Here is a 19,008-nt window from a genome sequence, read left to right on the forward strand (position 1 = left end):
GTCCAAATGCAGGGCTCTAACACGGGTATTCTAAGAAAAAGAAAATAAACACTTTACTTAACTTTACTTAAAGCAGTCATATAACTGCATTATACATACCCAATTAATGCCTTATAAATCATTTATAAAAGTATTAAAAACACGGCTGTAAATACTTATACAAAGGCATAGCACATTATAGCTATCTTGATAATGCATTATGAATGCTCTGATCTATATATGCACAATAAATATCTTCATAATACATTATATCGGCCATTAATCCATAATAAACATGGCTATAATGTGTTATGCTTTTTTTTCTTCAATATTTATACCCATGTCTATAATATATTTATGGATGCATTACAGTGCATTGTGAAGGTGTCAATAATGTAGTTATATTACTGCTTTAAGTCATTTCTAAACCTGAATTCACAGCCTTATAATTACTGCCTCTTGCTACTTCTTCTGAAGGGCAGGGGACAGCAGAAGAAGCACCACTTCATCTTCTTCTTCTTCTTCTTGTGGCTCTTCTCAGTATCATCTTCAGAATGATCTTCGGCATTCACATGGAATGATACTTCTTCTTCACTGTAGATCTTCTCGGCAGCATCAGCATCTTCTTTTGTTTTATCTGTCTTCATCACTTCAGTCTCGTCCTCTTCCTCAGGTCCTTCTTCTGGTATAGTCAGTAGCTGTGATCTGTCTTCAGATGCCACCATACACTGAAACCTGACCAGTGTGGTAGCATCAGCATCTTCTGCCTGCTGGAATACCACATCAGCTTCTTCATTTTCCTCAGGTCCATCTTCCTGTAAAGTCTGCAGCCATATTCTGGCTACATATGCCGCCATGCACTGCCAACTGTCCACTGTGGCAGCATCAGTGTCTTCTGCTTCCTGAAGCTCCTCATCTGTTTCTTCATCTTCCTCAAGTTCTTCCTCCTGGATGGGTTCTAGCCAAGTTCTGCCTCTTTGTGACACTACATACTCCACAGCATTCCCTGTACTTCTCCCTCCTCCTCCCTTAACCTCCTCCACATTCACTCCCACCTCACATACATTCTCCTCACCTCCATTTAGCATATCCATCATACTAATACCAGCCTCTGTCCCCTCCATCACAACCCTGGAGGCCTTCCCCTCAAATGTTCCCCACTCTGGTACCTCCACATATTCCTCACTACTCTGCCCCCTTACCTCACTTTCCCCCCGGCTTGTCCGGTCCTTCCTGACTTTCTTTTTTTTGTTAAGGTAGCAAGTTTTATAAATTTCCCAGTCTTCAGATGAAAGGCCGTAATTACTCTGAAGACTTTGAGATGAAATACTAGTGCTGGCTAGCAGTCCATCGTTTTCCACACTCTCCCCTCCCTTACTAACCCCTCCCTTACCCAAATCGGTAGACCCCCCCAATCCCCCCTTAACCCCCCCAGCCTGGACAGTGGGGAGTGTCACTGGTGAGAACTCCTCCACACCTTCTCCCCAGTTGATCACTTCATCCCACAGGTTCCAGGCTTCCCAGTGTTGGGTGTTGGTCCATCGATCAGCTCTCTCAATTCGCTCTCTGGGGAATAAATGAGAGATTAACCAGCACTTAAGAGAGATAATAAAATAAATAAAGAGCTGGAAATTCTTCAACCATACAGAAAATACAATTGTTACAATTATTATAATAAATAATTACAGGGTTCACATATATAAAAAAGAAAGAATAAAAGAAACAGCGAGCAAGATTGCAAAAAAAATCTACTGTAAAATGCACGATACTGTAAGTGCAATATCATATTAAACAGTAATGTCACCAAATTATAACTAGAATCAAATACAAAACAACTGTGCTCCACATCAAATGAATACCCAGATGAATACTACCAAGAACTGAGTTAACACTAACCAAGCTAAGAATATTTGAAAGTGTTAATCCTGTGTAACAATGTAAAGAGATGTAATGATAAACTTAGAAGCATCTAGCCTACTCCGAAAGTAATGCCCCAATTTTTTTTAACAATTTACCTACCACCCTGTACAGTAGGGGGTCCCAACTTCCGGTCGGGGTTCCGGTACCGTCCGCGCGGAGTATTGCACCGGGCGGCAGACAACCGGGGGTAAAGGAGCCAGCCGACCCGTTTATTAGGGGATCGCGCCGTTTTGGAAAGAAAGCTGCCCGTATTGATGTACGGAAATACGCCATTAGCCCCGCATGTCCGCATACACCTTCAATCTCCCGCCGCTCGGCGTGAGAACCCCCAAATTATACCGCCGTCTTACCGATTCGTGACACTTTTCTACGACGGAAACCGATCCGCGGACATCGAAAGGTTGGGAAGCCCTACTAAACTAGCATGTTTGAGATGAATTTACTAACCAAATAGTCTGTCATTATTTAAATATTAGCAACCACAGTAGCAATAAAAACCACTGCACTTTAAATGACGTTAAAAAATATGTAATATTAAAAAAATATGTAATGTTTTTTATTGTATTATAGACATTTACTATGTCATTATAGTATAAAAGGCTAAATAATCGAAGTAGCACAACATCAGTTGAAGAATTCAAAGACATTTTGGAGAGCTAACAAGCTACTCACCTCTGCGCCATTTTCACTCAGAGTTTGTTGTGCTTCAAACGGTAAAGTTTGTTTACGTTGTTTCTATGGAAACTGCTCTGACTCTCCGCTTGACCGTAATATAAAGGCATGTATGCAGTAATTTTCTGATTGCAGATTTGATCTGGCAAAAACTGGCACTATGATGGAAGTTATGCAGAAGTGCAGAGTAGATGGAATAATTTTTGTACCTCAATAAGATTGTATGCCTTTTGCCTGTGTCTCCAGCCAGTGCCGGGGGTGAAACGCGCCTGCAATTATCAGCGGGATAACATTATCGTTTTTTTTATTCTGTGGAAAATGAAAGACCGATTTGCTGGCCAGATTTATTTATGAATCATAAACATGTTGTGGGCTATATAAGTAAAGTCAGGGCTCTCAAGTCTTATGCATTGACTGTGAGACACTTGCATTTCAACCAGTTCACATGTTCACACACCGCACCTTATGTTTGTCAAGCTGAGAAGTAAGGGTTAGGGTTATAATTATCAATAAATAATGTACTTCCCTGTGAAACAATGATGCTGGATGTTTATTTGCATATCATGATATGGTGCAGCCTTTTAATAGGTTTCTGTTTTTCTGGTAATCCTTCATGGTGTTGAATAAGTCAGCAAGCATAAGTCTAAGGCTAGTGAGTGACTGGTGTTTTCGGGGGAGACTCCCTAGAGCTGGAGAGAAATACCTTAAGGCACGGGATGAAAAATCCCAAATCTTCCAGGAAAAATGTCAGCATTATATGTATTTGCCACACAGAACAGAACAAAAAATTCCTTAGGGAATCACACCGCCTACCATAGTCACTATACTACTCAGAACGCCTGGCAGCCACCAAATCAAACATAGGAAAAGGTCCGGATTTATAGCGTTAGAATGTGGTAGAGACTAATATCCATAACGTACCATCCTAGAACACACTGTGCTCTAAAATTTAAGCCCAATTAAAATCTGAATATTAAATGAGGAAAATAATTTGATTTGTTCTTCTATCCCAAGTTGTGGTCTAAAAGCAATAAGACCACCATCCATTATACCTGCTTTGGGGAAAATGCACTCCTGTAGCCACTAGGGGAGCTCTCACCTCTTCTGGGCCCAGCTAAATAATTATGTTACGCATTCTAACAAGCTTTATTATCTGTGTCAATAAGCCCTGCTTTTACACTAACACTCCTGCTGAGAGGCTAATTTGATTACCAGTCTTGCCCTTGTCATTAGGAACACATGAGAATTTGCGCAGTGCTGTTTCACAGTGGATTCTCACTGGTTTTCCCCAAGACTGGTACGATACATTTTATTCAGTTTCATACCACAGGTTATTGCAAGAGGGATCAATTGGTTTATACTAGTGCAAGGAAACTATTATTATGATGGTGGGTTATCAAACACAGTAGCTGGCTACCTCAGACATAAGACGCCCATTACGTACCTGTGTATCACCTATATGGGCTTGGAATCTGTATATAAATTGAAATAATTATTCATAGCCCAGATAGCATCATATTATTGTTTCAGCGTTGAAGTATAGTTAAATGCATTGAACTATGGTCAGTGTTAAATTATCAGCATTGAAACTGAATTGATTTTTGGTCATTTTTTCAATATTGAAAAATTTATGGTGGCGAAACCTTGATATAAAGTGACTTTTTCAACATTGAAAATAAGATGCTGAGTTAACATCAATATTATTGAAAATAAAAATGGAAAAATGAATTTATGGGGGGTGGCATGGTGGTGCAGTGGTTAGCACTGTTGCCTCACACCTCTGGGACCCAGGTTCGAGTCTCCGCCTGGGTCACATGTGTGTGGAGTTTGCATGTTCTTCCCATGTCGTCGTGGGGTTTCCTCCGGGTACTCCGGTTTCCCCCCACAGTCCAAAAACATGCTGAGGCTAATTGGAGTTGCTAAATTGCCCATAGGTGTGCTTGTGTGAGTGAATGGTGTATGAGTGTGCCCTGCTATGGGCTGGCCCCCCATCCTGGGTTGTTCCCTGCCTCGTGCCCATTGATTCCGGGATAGGCTCCGGACCCCCCGCGACCCAATAGGATAAGCGGTTTGGAAAATGGATGGATGGATGGATGGATGAATTTATGGGGGGTGGCATGGTGGTGCAGTGGTTAGCACTGTTGCCTCACACCTCTGGGACCCAGGTTCGAGTCTCCGCCTGGGTCACATGTGTGTGGAGTTTGCATGTTCTTCCCATGTCGTCGTGGGGTTTCCTCCGGGTACTCCGGTTTCCCCCCAAAGTCCAAAAACATGCTGAGGCTAATTGGAGTTGCTAAATTGCCCATAGGTGTGCTTGTGTGAGTGAATGGTGTATGAGTGTGCCCTGCGATGGGCTGGCCCCCCATCCTGTGTTGTTCCCTGCCTCGTGCCCATTGCTTCCGGGATGGGCTCCGGACCCCCTGCGACCCAGTAGGATAAGCGGTTTGGAAAATGGATGGATGGATGTTACAGGTAAGGCGTGTGTCATGCCCGGCTCGTCCGCTCCTCGTGTGTGCCACGCCCCCTGATTACCCACGTGTATTTCCCTGATCGTCTCCAGCTTTGTCTAGTTACTTTGATTAGTCCTGTGTACTTAAGTCCTGGTCTCCCCGGTTTCCCTTGTCCGTCATTGATGTTTGTAGGTGTGCTACGTTTTCCAGTCCTCGTTTGCCCATTAAATCCCTGGTTTTGCCCCGACTTCACCTGTCTGCCTGCTATTTCCACGCCTGCCCGCACGATCGCCGCTTCGCCCGACCGCGATCGTGACAGCGTGACTTTTATAGAAGACAGTGCTGCTGCAGGAAGAAGAATACATAAGTAAAGGGGGGATGTTGCGTTCAGTTAGTAATTGTTCTGTTTTCCATATTACTGTATGTCACAAGAGGGTGCTGTAAGGCTGTTTGATTCGACTTCAATTCCTATTCCAAGAGTCAAGAATGGATAGTTGATCCCAGGCAGCAGTTTTCCAGATTATCAACTTCAAAAACTAAAAAATATGATAGGAAAAAAGTCTTTGTAAAATTAAGAAGTATATAATACTATGAATGACAAGGGGTCTTAATACTTTTCATTTAATTTTATTAACTCAATCTTTTGCTGGCAAGTATACCTTTTAAATTATATACATAACAGTACAACTGCATTATTTGTGTTTTGTATGCACACTTCATACAAAGCAAAAGGTTATGGCGGCTACTTCATTAATAGTATTTCTTATTGATACTTTACAATTCCGTTCTATTGCCCAACTCCCAAAGGATCATAGATTTTTATTAAAGCATAGTAGTCTATGGAAATGTCAATACTAATCATACATTTCAGTGACATAACTAAATAGACATATGTTGACACACAGACACAGATAAAAACAATTAAACTCCCTCTATGTGAAAATGACATGTGACACACGTCCTCAATGTTAAAATCCATGAGTGTAAAAAATGACCATCGTTGCTAATGTTATATCTCAGGTCTCAGATTACTTCTTTAAGTGTCAATTAAACTGAAAAAAAATCACAGAAAAAGGCAAGCTTATTTGCCGACATTTAGTAACCGACAAGCTGATTAAGGAGGACTAAACCTGTACCTGGCTTTCCTGTCAGCTCCTTGGGGATGGCTAATCTTCAAATTTTATTACAAATACTACAACTTTATTTTGTGCCTTGCTTAAAGTAAAATATCTCCAGACTACTAAATACCGCGTTAATGGTGACATTTTTAAACTGATTCGCTTCTTTCGCCTCACTCTCCTCTATGTGACGGGTGGGCGTGGTTGATCTAGCCGGCTCCCGATTGGCGGGTATTCGGTAGCTCCTGTGTCATGTGACTGGTAGTAGCGTAGGCAGCACCGCCATAGCTTTGAAACCCTGTGTGCCTCCTTGGGCGATACGCGATGTTGGCATGGTAATTGTGAAATAGAGGATTCATAGATATGACTTAGTGAACCGACTATTTTCGAAACTGCAACAACATGAGGAATGTTAAAACTAGAAAACAGGGAACCACATTTCACAGGTAAAAAAATCTGCGGTACGGTCAAATAAGATACATAACATGTTTACTTGCCTGTGACACTGACGGGATACTAGCATTAGTTTTTGTTGAGAATACTATGAGCAATACTACATAAATTTGGGGGGGGGCAGTAGTGGTGGGCTTGTTTATTTATTCTACATAATTGTAAGATATAAATGCGTTAATTAGTAAAGAAGTTATGGCTAAAAGATCTTTCCATCTACACCCTGACATGTTGCTTGTTTATGTCTAATTATCGCTCCAAGATGGTGGCGCTGCTGACTCGTTGTGGAAAAGCGAGATGAGGCATCTAGGCTTTCAAATTCATGAGCACCACCATGTACTTCGTTTAAATGGGAGGTTCACCCCAAAACTATAAAAAGATATTTTAGAGGGGCCTTAATGCTATCTATTCATCAAAGTTCTGCTGGGAGTTGTTCAGGTTTGGAAATATCAGCCGTAGAAATGTCGGGCTTCTATCGAAGTACACTACTCGTATCACTGCGCATTAGACACAAGCGCGAGCTCCCTGGCAATATCTGCTGCGCAGTGATATTATTGGTGTGTGGAGTTGGGTAGAAGGAAATAGTTCGTATATTAAACTGCTCGCGACGAAGTCTGTGGATTTTCTTAACCTGTTCCTGATTTCTGGTAAGAGATATTGCTGTTGAATTTTTCAAATACGATGTTCTGGCGCTTTAAGTAGTGAAAGCAAAATTGAATCTTATTATATTGCTTATTCATTAATAAGTACCTATAACATGTATACTGCCCAATGTTTTGATTTAATAAATATTTAAAATTAATAAATATTTCAAAAATACTTCAATATTTAAAATGGTTCATGATTTTCAGGAGCTGTACAGTGGTTAGCACTGTTGCCTTACACCTTTGGGTCCCAGGTTCGAGTCTCCGCATGGGTCACATGTGTGCGGAGTTTGCATGTTCTCCCCATGTCGTCATGAGGTTTCCTCTGGGTACTTTGGTTTCCCCCCACATTCCAAAGACATGCTGAGGCTAATTGGACTTGCTAAATTGCCCGTAGGAGAGCATGTGTGAGTGAATGGTGTGTGAGTGTGCCCTGCGATGGGCTGGCCCCCCATCCTGGGTTGATTGATGGATGATTTTCAGGTCACACTGCCCCCTCAGAGCCCACCAATCAGTGACTGTCTCATAGTGTGATGTAATACACAATGTCCGCACCACCCACTTTTCAGTGAGCAGTAAAAACACACCAGCTTGTCTCAGCGGACAGCGGCTCTTATCAGATAAGGGGAAAAGGACGAGATATCAAAAGTAAAAATAAATATATCACATTTGGTTAACATCAAATGAAAACAGCCCTGCAATAATATATTGGATTCTAGGATATCACCTATTAAAAGGGTGAATCTATTCTAGCAGACCATAAAAATCCAAGTATGAACAGTGAAAATGGGCATAATAGGTCCCTATAAACGACAGGTTTCTGTCCATGGTGCTGAAAACCAGAATTGGCAGAATTCACATTACAGCGATTCCCCACTATATCGCGGATTTTCCTCCGACGCCTCACAATTCTCTGCGTATCCCGTACATTGTTTGTGGTCCGATTGTTTTCGTTTTGTTCTAAGCCCTACGATGGAAGACGTTGACCATTCAGGAGAAGGTATAACTTCTGGATGTGCTTCGGGAAGGAAAGCGTTATGCGGACGGCGTTCGCCATTATGGTTTGAATGAATCAACAGTATGCTACATGAAGAAGGATGAAAAGAATGTGTAAGAGCCATATATGTTTTAATTTTTATATATTCCATTACATATATAGAGAGAAAGTTGTGTGTGTGTATACATATTAAAAATTATTATTTTATTATTATTATTATTATTATTATGTTACTCATATCCTTAGCCCGACATTTAACATAGCCCTATATATGTGTTTTAATGAGTTTACATATGTTTAAAGCATGTGGGAGGGGTATTTTAAGGCTTAAACTTAAAAAAAAATTATATGATCCTTCTGTATCGTGGATTTTCACCTATCGCTGATGGGTCTGGAACGCATCTACTGCGATAGGCGGAGGATCAAATTTACCTTCATGTGGAGTCTTGGCTTTTCACAATGTTTCGTTCCTGCTTATAGCTAAGGTTTTTTTTAGCCGTCGTCACTCTAAGGTTGCCCATTAATGGTTTGGAATTGGGAATGTAAAGCTGTTTTGTTAGCATGTCTGCCTTACAATTCCTTTACTGTAAGTCAAGGCCTGCTGGAACTCAATACACCCTTCATGGCGCTTGTATTTACTCTTTATTTTTTATTACATTATGTTTGAGACTAACCCCTTTATCTACCTCTCCATTCCTCCTGTTGAGCTCCATACAGAACTAGTGGAGAAAAGGGGTGCTTGGAGGGGAGACGATATCTCTGGATGCCCACTTAAGAAATATCTGCGTTACCTTCCAATACACCTTCCAAACTTAAGTGGATTGAACATGGGTGCTGTTGAATTAATAAAAAAAATACACTGTATTAAAATTATTTTGTTTATATAACATAAAATTGAACTATAAACATGAAATTTAAATCTGTTTATATATTGACAAAATAATAATTCAGAATTTTGAACCCTCATTGAACAAAATTAAACCTAATATGGACAAATGGAAAGCATTGAAATTATCCTTATGGGGGGAAGGTTAATGTTACTAAAATGGTTGTGGTGCCTCAAGTTAATTATCTCTCTATGATGCTTCCATTTAATATTCCGGAAAGGATATTTGAACAGTACGAGAGTATAGTAAAAGATTTTTGTTGGGAAAGAATAAACCTAGGATTAAAATTACTTCGCCCAGAGACAAGGGAGGTCTAGGATTGCCAGATGTTAGATTATATAGCATGTCATTTGAAATAGCCAAACTCTACTATCACTGGAAGAATGTGAATTCTGATGTGGACTGGATAGCTATCGAGAGCAATTTGGCTTCACTATTTCAACCTCTGCACATTCTGTCACAATGGGGGGACAATATAAGAAACACAAACCCGATAATATCTTTTTCGAGAAATATATGGATCAAAATACATAAGAAGCTTAAAGTATCACATGACATGCAGCCATATTCCTCAATTTGGCACAATCCTCAAATACAAATAGTAAAAAGTATGGAAACAATGGCAACCCAAAGGGGTGAAAACTCTCTGGGATTTATTCGTAAATGGGATGTTTATGTCATAATCAGACTTAAAGAGTAAGTATGATGTAGGAGGAGGAGGGAGTTTTTGGAAGTTTTTGCAACTGAGGCATTGAGTCACGAGTGTTAAAATGCAGAAGATGAATGGTCAAGAATACTTTCTAGAGTGGGGAAATATTTTAGGGAAGTAAAAGGTAAATTTATTCAGTATAAAATTATACACAGATAGTACTGGACACTAGTTAGACTAAATAGAACTGGACTAATTAATACTGATCAGTGTTGGAATTTTAGAAGGCAGATGGGGGTTTATTTACACATGCTGTGGCAGTGCTCTCAGGTATATCCATTTTGGGGTAGAGTTCTTGGTCTCCTGGACAAATGGCTAGGCTTTACTTTACCCCGCAAACCCGACTCTCTCTGCTAGGAGATAGAGTGGAATTGCCAAAGGTGAATAATAAACAGTTTAAGGCTGTGATGGTGGGACTCAACTGCCATGAGGGTAATATTAAGGCATTTGAAATCCTCAACAATCCCCAATATAAAGGAATGGACCAATGAGATGATTAAGGCAGCTTCATATGAAAAAATGTTGGACAGACTAAATGGGAGACGAGGTATAATGAAAATGTGGGAATGTTTCTAGGGCCATGTTTTTGAAGGATAAATGGCTGGGAGGTTGAACTAGTGATTGGTCATATTGTTTTATAAATGTGAATGGCTGAAGTGTATTATATGAGAGTGCTGTAACTTTTTGGTTTGAAAAATAAGAAAAATTTGAATTACAAAATAAAATGTTCTTAGAAAGTAATTTCATGTAACCACTAGTCTTAAAATTAATTACATCCAACAGTACATTTTTTAGTGTAGGTAAGTAGATGGATCGATAAAATTAAATAATTATTACAAATCACAAATAACTATTACAGTCATGGCCAAAAATATTGGCACTTGTGTCAAAAAACACACCCCTTCTCCTAGAAAATTGTTGCAATTACAGATGCTTTGGCATTGTCATTAATTTCTCTTGTTGGCACTTGAAGAAAACAAAAAGAGGAAGAAGGAAAAACAGGAATCGGAGACATTCCACGCCAAAGGGCACCTGCCCTTCTCATATTGTCTCAAAAACCCAAAGCCAGTCAGAGTGGTCTGGGGGTGATTGTACACCCAAATAGGCCATTTGATCCATGTTGGTCTTAGTCTTTCTCATGATGGTGGGTAAATCTGGGGTGGCTCTTGTGGTTCTCATATGAGGTCTTTGGTGCACATTAAGTGAGGCAGATACAGGCCACCCATTGTGTACCTCTGTGCCATTTAAATGGGCTTGCAATCTGAAGAGGTGTGAGGTCACAGTGATTTAACACTGACCCACTTTTTCTCATGGCCTTGAGCCAGGTCATGACAATATCTTGTGCAGCACTAATGACGTAATGGCATCTGCTCATGTTATCTCATAACTTGAAGCTGTTTGTGCAGCACAACCCACACGGCACCAACAAGACATTGAGAACAATCCCAGCAGCCCTTGGCTCTCTTACCCAATGCTGTTATAAGGGGACCAAACTTCTTTAAATTTCGCTTCCACAGTGGCTTTTGAAAAAAATAAGCAAATCACGCAATGCTATTGAAATTATTAAAACATAGAGATTAACAGTCAGATTTGTGATTTTAAATGATGAAGTAATATATTGGATATAACATGAATGTATTTCTTATTTCTTTTTTTTTGGGTTTTCTGTGGTGAGAAATGAAAGCTACAGGCATGTAAATATTGCTTCCTGTAGTAACTTGTAAAATGTTCCTCATTGTTAACAATCACATTACATGTGAAGGTGTCAGTCAGTGGAAACGCATAGTGAGGCACGCTGGCCAACCATTGTATTCATTCAGGACCAGCCCATCAAGTAAAGGTTTCAGAACCACGGACAGTGACCTGTGTTAAACTGACCTCAGGTTCCTACATTGGCTCTATGGAATTTTCTGTAAATAATGAAATGCCACTGGCCCCCTACATGCGGAAATGTTTCCCCCTCCCCCAGACTTCTTCAGAGAGCTTTGGAGGACATTGTCTGCACGCTACCAGAGGCAACTAAGAATGTGCTTGAGTTGGGAGGAGGCAGTAGTCCCCATTTTTCCCTCCTGCTGTAGAGGGTCATCGGGAGGAGGTGGGTTTGCTGCTCTCTTTCGTGTCTCCTCAGCAGGTGGCTCTTAGAGATTTGTCTGAGAAAGGTCTGTTCCAGGCTTGTGTTAAAGTGCTGCATTTTCGGGCACTGAGTGGACTGGCAGATTCTAGGTGGTCAGGTTTGTTGAGGCCTGGATCTTCCCCGCAGGGATGTTGGAGGTCCCTGTACAAGCCCCCCATTGAGAAGCACACGGTGGATCTTCAGTGGCAGATTGTGCACGGGGCAGTGGCCACAAACAGACAGGTGATGCACATTGATTCCACAGGGTGGCAATTGGTTTTCTTAGCTAATCTGTTTCTTTAAAACAAAGAAATGGATTGTTTACTTGTGTCTTTTATTCTACATCATAGATAATGCGAACCTTCATATAAGTAAGAGGTAATATTTTGCTCAGTATCAGTTCAAGTTCAAATACTTCAGGTTTTTTATTTGACAAAACACATAAAATTGTTCAAATACTTCAGGTTTTTTATTTGACAAAACACATAAAATTGTCATGCAAAGTCATTGATTTATTTTTAAAACTATTGCACTGTGATACATTTAACATCATATTTTCAGTTCTGCCAAATCTTTTATTGACAGCTTAGTGGTTTTCTAATGGCTTGTGGTGTCACATGGTGGTCGAAAATGATATTACAGGCTTTTGTTGAAATTACCTTAAAATTCATCTGGAATGTATTGATTTATGCCATAATTAATGATGCAAATTAACACAGATGGGGCCATTTTGACCCCATTTTGATGTTTTTGAAGAGGTAGACGGTCCAGTTGGCTGTATTAGTCAGTCTGCTAAGAAACATAGTGCCAACAAGCCCATGGCCCCTTTTCATGTAAAATTTCATACAGGAGGCTGTTTGTGCAGTTTAGTGCCTTTGTTAGCCTCGGCTCCTGTAAATCATATAAGCACACCCACCACACCCCCAGGAGCATTCCGCGTGCCCCCACCGGCCAACCTGCTTGTCCCCCCCAACCCACAGACCGTCTGTAGTTCTGAAATTTATCCACATGGCTGCTGACCAAGTCTAAGGTAAAATTTCATAAATGAAATTTTCAGTAAAATACATTTTTTTCCTCTAATCTGGGAGACAGTGCAGAATTATTGGAGTCGGTCCTAACTCTGTCTTGAATATGTACCCAGCAGGCACCTAGGACTCGTATCTCCCTCTGAGAATCTCTTCTAATGCACTCAGCAGCAGAAATTCTCCATCCTAGATGAGCCTGCAAAGTTCTGTAGAAGTTAAATATACTTTAGTCAAATAAAGAATGAGACAATTTACTTAAAGCATGATATAGTTCATATTGCTCTTCAGGCTTCGTGATAAAATATTAAAATTATGGAGTACAAAGTTGTACATGCAAAGAATACAATGCAGAGTGGCAGAGCGCCTGGCCCAGAGGGTTTAATGGAATTTATCTTAATGTCTTTATTCTATTTTACTTTAATTTTTACCATATAATTCATTGTATTGTTCTTTCGATTTTATTTCTATTTTATTTTTGCTAATACACCGGATCTGAGTGCCTCATTTTGTTCCCTTCATGTAGAACACGTTTTGTAATGACAATAAAACATCCTTATCCTCATCTAAATCACACTGTCTAACTACTAACCTGTTTAAATAATATAATTGGATCTCAAAGGTTAATTGTCACTCAATTACCCCCTCAGCCCAACAGTACCACAAACACCGGAAATTTTCTCCTAAGTTGTTTTCCCTGCCTGGAACAATACCACAGCAGTCACATGGACTGATGTTTCAAAACATTTCAGAAACCTTGCATTGAAACTTGAGGTCTTTAGGAGGGATCAGTCCGGGGTGGCAAAGTTGCCACCACAAAGGTTTTTGATTAAGGGATTCATGATGCCAGGTAGCCATCTTTCACAAGCTGGTGGGCTGTGCCACTGATGCCTTTGCTTGGGTTTTATATGTCTGTCCTGGTTTGTGTTCTTGCCACTTCAGGTTCCCTGGTTTTGGTCTACATTCCTCGGTCCTCTGCTGTGGAGTCTACCTTCTGCTTCACCTCATTCTGGAGCCGCCCATCCAGTCAGCGGCCCATGTCCCCCTGGTTCCCTGTTTCCTGAGGTTAGTCTGCTAGTCTCCGGGGCCAGGGGGCAGAAATCTGCCATGTTGGATGGGTGGCCCAGGTTGGGGTGCTCCATCATAGACTGGTACATGAAGGATTATAAATGGTTTTTAACCAGTATGTACCGAGTGTGCATCGTGACGAAAAGAATGTCATGGGAACATTTAGGACTGACTGCAGTATTAGTTCAAAGCATGATTGTGTTTTTCTTAATTTTTATTGATTTATTTTTGGATTATTAATTTTTTAAAGTAACTTCATTCAGTTAAAAGGGGTTTGTCCATTTGCTTTAGCAGAAGTTCGTGTAAGTATGATGTTCATCTTCCTTTTTCATAGTCTAGTCTTTGCCAAGTTTTATGCTTATTTCCCCTGATTAAGTTAATCTGACGTGTGTTTAGGAGGGTCATACAGGCTTTTTGTTTGTAATGGAAGCACAGGGTCTGTACTTGAAGCTTATTTGCCATGTTAAAGGAAGCGTTTTACCTTCCTCTCTAATCTCTTTTTTTCTTGGCTCTCACTGCAGTCTCCTCTATGCCAGGGTTTCTCAACCCAGTCCTTGGACCCCACTGCAAAGATCCACAGTTTTGCTCTGTCCAAGCTCTCAGCACAGCAGTAAAAGGTGACTGTTTGGTTCATGCATGCAGGGATCTGGGACAGAGCAAAAACGTGGAGCTGTCTGGTGGGCTGAGGAATGAGTTTAGAAATGCTGCTGTATGAAGTATTAAACCATTTGACCGGTTGGATAAATGTTAAAATGTTTTCTCAAAATATAAAAAGAGATAATCTTCTGTTTTGCGTCTCATTACAAGCAAACTTGTTTTTTGTTTTTATGTCACTCTAGTATTTGATATCTAATTTTCAGTCTTCTGGCAATATAATGTGGTGAATGGTGAAAGACTTCCAGCAGGGGCTCCGGTTTCCTCCCACAGTCCAAAAGTGCGCAGGGTAGGTTAATTGGCAAATCTGAGTTGTGAGTGTTTGCGCCCTGCAGAGTGTTGACTCCTGCCCAGGGTTGGTTCCTGCCTACGCCTGTTGTTCCAAGGACAGGCTCCGGTCCCCCCCGCGACCTCAGTTTGGCTTGCTGTCTCCCCGCTTGGTTTTCTTTGGTTTACGTCTTCACTAGCCCCCTCGTTGCTTTGACTTGTGTGTAAGTTATGTATGTGTGATTGTATTGCTGCATAGGGAGTGACTGCTATTTTGTTTTGCAAGTGTGTGTTGGACTCTGTTTATTTGGTCAGGGAGTGAGGTGGAGTGTTTGTCTTTTGGTTTCCTTTTCTTTTGCACTTAGGTGAGATTAGCTGTGGGTCGCACTTGATAGTTGGGGATTTTGTTTGTTATTTTGGCTGTGGTCAGTCCCAAAGTCTTTTGCACTGGGTTATTTGTTCAGTGTCAGTATTATACATGGAAAAAAAATGAAAATACAAAAATATCCCTTTGTCCACTGGTGTTCCCTTCTTGCCCTCACCCTGTTTGTCCCTTTATCCCATTCCACTTTCCCGTGAATACTGTTACACTCCAACCCTAGACAGGATATCAAAACAGCATCTTACCTATCGTTTTAAAAGAGATGAGGGATATTAATCATTGACCTTTATCTTTGCTATTTCAGAAATCCGTATCTGCTACCTTGTGACTGAAAGTATACACTGTAAAAAAAAGGCAAAATGTGTCACAGTTTTAAACCATTTTATATCAGCCAATTTGACTACAGTATAATTATTTTTTTCCTCTTATGTTAAATGACAGAAAAGTTTTCATCAAAACTACATTGCATAACTGGCATCGTAGTACTGATTAGCACCGATTCAGACATCCCGATGAACAAATATGAAATTCATTTAAACTGTGGTACCTTAAATCCGTCAAGTTACCCCGATAAGCCAGTAACCCTGATTCGTAGTACAGGCCACTGATCACAAGCACTCGGTGTAAACGTATTGTTTAACCGGCGCTGTTGCATTACCAGGGTGAGAGCTTGACTTGTTGGTTAGCTATAAAAACAAACGTTAGTGCAACTCCACGTTAATGGTGCGGTCATCATGGCTTATAAATGCTTATTATCGTTCATCATTGTTTCTGTCAGTAACGATAACATAAACACGGGTAGGCACCAGGAGAACATCATTGGCTCTTGCATCGATTACTTTTCCCGTAACACCCTTTAGATTGTTTCCCTGAAGGGCAGCAAACCGACAATTTCGGTGTGATTGAGCTGATCACGTGTGCATGGGGAGGGAATGCGGACCACATGACCTTCCCGGCGAGCTCAGCGCATCCAGCATCGCTTCGCAAATACAATCAAAATGTTTTATCTTTATTCACACTTTCTATCTTTATTCATTATCTCTACGATCTCACTGCTAGACGAATGCCTGGCATTCAGAGCATTCTTTATTAGCCATTTGCCTTTGGATGCAGTTTATTTGCATGCCCCAAAGCTTCCAGGCATCAGTAATTGCTTCCCATGTTACTCCGGTCCTGGGGTCTTCTGTAACTGCCCTTTGGGATTACATATATTCAGCATATGCTTTTGTCCGAAGTGAGGAGAGTTTGGGGTCAGAGCACTTGGGTCTAAGGGACTTGCTCAAGGGCTTAACAATGTTACGATTACTCTGCCATGGGAGTTGAACCAACAACCAAACTGGCAGAGATGGCCAACCTGCTGAGCTCCACACCCGCTGACGATCTCCTTTTCCTGTCTGCTGCAGTCTCCATGGACCTGAGTCCAGAGAAGCACTCTGATCTTGAGGACATCCGGCTGAGGAAAGGAGCCCTTCTGCTGGAGATCCAGAGGCTGCGGGAGGCGCTGAGAGAGGCCCTCATGGAAGTGGAGGTCCTTGAATCCAGCACCAAACGCAGCCAAATCTTAGAAAAGAATAGGCATGTCGCCATGGGAAGAAAGAAATTCAACATGGACCCTAAGAAGGGTATCCTGTTCATGGTACAAAACAATCTTCTCCGGCACACGTCTGAGGACATCGCCCAGCTCCTATACAAGGGAGAGGGGCTGAACAAAACAGCCATTGGGGATTACCTGGGTGAGAGAGACGACTTCAATATCCAAGTCCTCCAAACATTTCTTGGGCTTCATGAATTCGCAGGGTTCAACCTGGTACAGGCTCTCAGGCAGTTCCTCTGGAGTTTCCGTCTGCCAGGAGAAGCACAAAAGATTGACAGGATGATGGAGGCCTTTGCGCAGAGGTACTGTCAATGTAATCCTGGAGTCTTCCAGAACATTGACACCTGCTATGTACTTTCATTTTCCATAATCATGCTAAACACTAGCCTTTATAATCCAAATGTGAGAGACAAGCCCAGTGTGGACAGGTTCATCTCCATGAATCGAGGAATCAATGATGGAGGCAACCTGCCAGATGATCTCCTCCGAAATCTTTATAAGAGCATAAAGAATGAGCCATTCAAGATTCCTGAAGACAATGGGAACAATGCCTTCTTCAACCCTGACAGAGAGGGTTGGCTCTTCAAAATGGGAGGAGGACGGGTGAAAACATGGAAAAGGAGGTGGTTCATCCTGATGGATAACTGCCTTTACTACTTTAAACATACTACGGATAAGAAACCCAGGGTGATCATTCCGCTGGAGAATCTGAGCATCCGTGAGGTGAAGGATCTCAGGAAGCCTAACTGCTTTGAACTGTACATCCCTAACAACAGCAGACAGCTGATGAAAGCCTGCAAAACGGAGGCGGACGGCCGCCTGGGAGAGGGAAATCATGTGGTGTACCGCATCTCGGCGCCAACCCCTGAGGAGAAGGACAAGTGGATACAGAGCATCACTGCTGCTGTGAGCACTGACCCTTTTTATGAGATGCTGTCAGTAAGAAAAAAACGGCTGAATAAATAAGTAACGATAAAGACTGTGTGAATATGGTTGGATGTGCTATTGCAGAAAGTATTTATTTCAGAACAAGGAACTTTGCACAAAGTAATGTTTAACCTTAAGGTAGCATGACCGAATACCAGGTTTTGTTTTGATGCGACTTATTGTTCACTACAGATTTTATCATCGAAATGCCCTGTCCTTTTTTTGTATAAATGTGAAATTAAATGTTATTTGCACTGTATTGCTGATCTTTATGTCAGAGAACCTTTTTTTCTGAGAATCCACACTGCTGTAAATTTGCATCAACATGATTGGGATTGGGATGGAAAAATTATTTTCCATCTTAACCCATATTCTAAGCATATTGATTTCTCTTGTAAATTTTACTTTTATAGCAGTATGATTTAAGACACTAACAGCAATTCATTTTTCAACCAGTAATTGTTAATGTGATAGGAATTGCATTCAACAGCAAATGCGTTCAACTTAACCAAATGTATAAATCTTACATATTCTGATGATTCGACATTCCCCCGACGTCTGTGTGATGTATTTCAGCAACAACACGCAGTTAATGAGATCACTATGCGGAATTTAGCCGACTGTTATTTTACTGATTAGGATATATCACCCATGATTGGGGTATACTATATATCAAGGGTCAGCAACCTTTTTGAAACTGAGAGCTACTTCACGGGTACTGAGCCATACAAAGGCTACCAGAACAGACTTTACCTAAACTTATCTAAACTTCATGTAGAATAAACACGTTTTAAATGCTTTTTTGGATATTGTCATTTTCAAATCTATATAAATACAAATGTGATTAAAGAAGAATAGCAACAAGATAAAATTAAATTTTAGTCGCTGCACACTGGTGAGTTGTGGTATTTTTAGAACAGGTCCGTGGGTGACTCATGTGGTTCTTGGGGGCATCCTGGTGCCAGTGGGCACCATGGTGGTGACCCCTGTTCTAAATGGTATGTAGGGTATGCAAACTACACCAACGCTTCTGATGTAGCTACATTTAGGCTTATAGTGGAATAATATAGTGGAAGATTCCTTGCGTGAGTGTCTGAGAGCGTGAAAGTCATGCCAGATGCATGGTAGTCGGCAGCCCTGCTTTCCGTGTGCATC

The 19,008-nt window shown here is 41.0% G+C and overlaps 1 protein-coding gene across 1 annotated transcript in view; it reads left to right on the plus strand.

The window, feature by feature from the left end:
- The window catches only part of LOC125722561 (cytohesin-2-like), a 39,734-nt gene extending 21,622 nt beyond the window's left edge, over nucleotides 1-18,112 (plus strand). Inside the window, exon 2 of the mRNA XM_048998730.1 lies at nucleotides 16,736-18,112. Coding sequence (XP_048854687.1) covers nucleotides 16,741-17,892 — 1,152 coding nt within the window. The 5' untranslated portion in view covers nucleotides 16,736-16,740 and the 3' untranslated portion in view covers nucleotides 17,893-18,112. The remainder of the gene's footprint in view (nucleotides 1-16,735) is intronic.
- Nucleotides 18,113-19,008: the final 896 nt, after the last annotated feature.

The sequence above is a fragment of the Brienomyrus brachyistius genome, unplaced genomic scaffold (genome assembly GCF_023856365.1).
Source record: "Brienomyrus brachyistius isolate T26 unplaced genomic scaffold, BBRACH_0.4 scaffold40, whole genome shotgun sequence".
NCBI lineage: Eukaryota > Metazoa > Chordata > Actinopteri > Osteoglossiformes > Mormyridae > Brienomyrus > Brienomyrus brachyistius.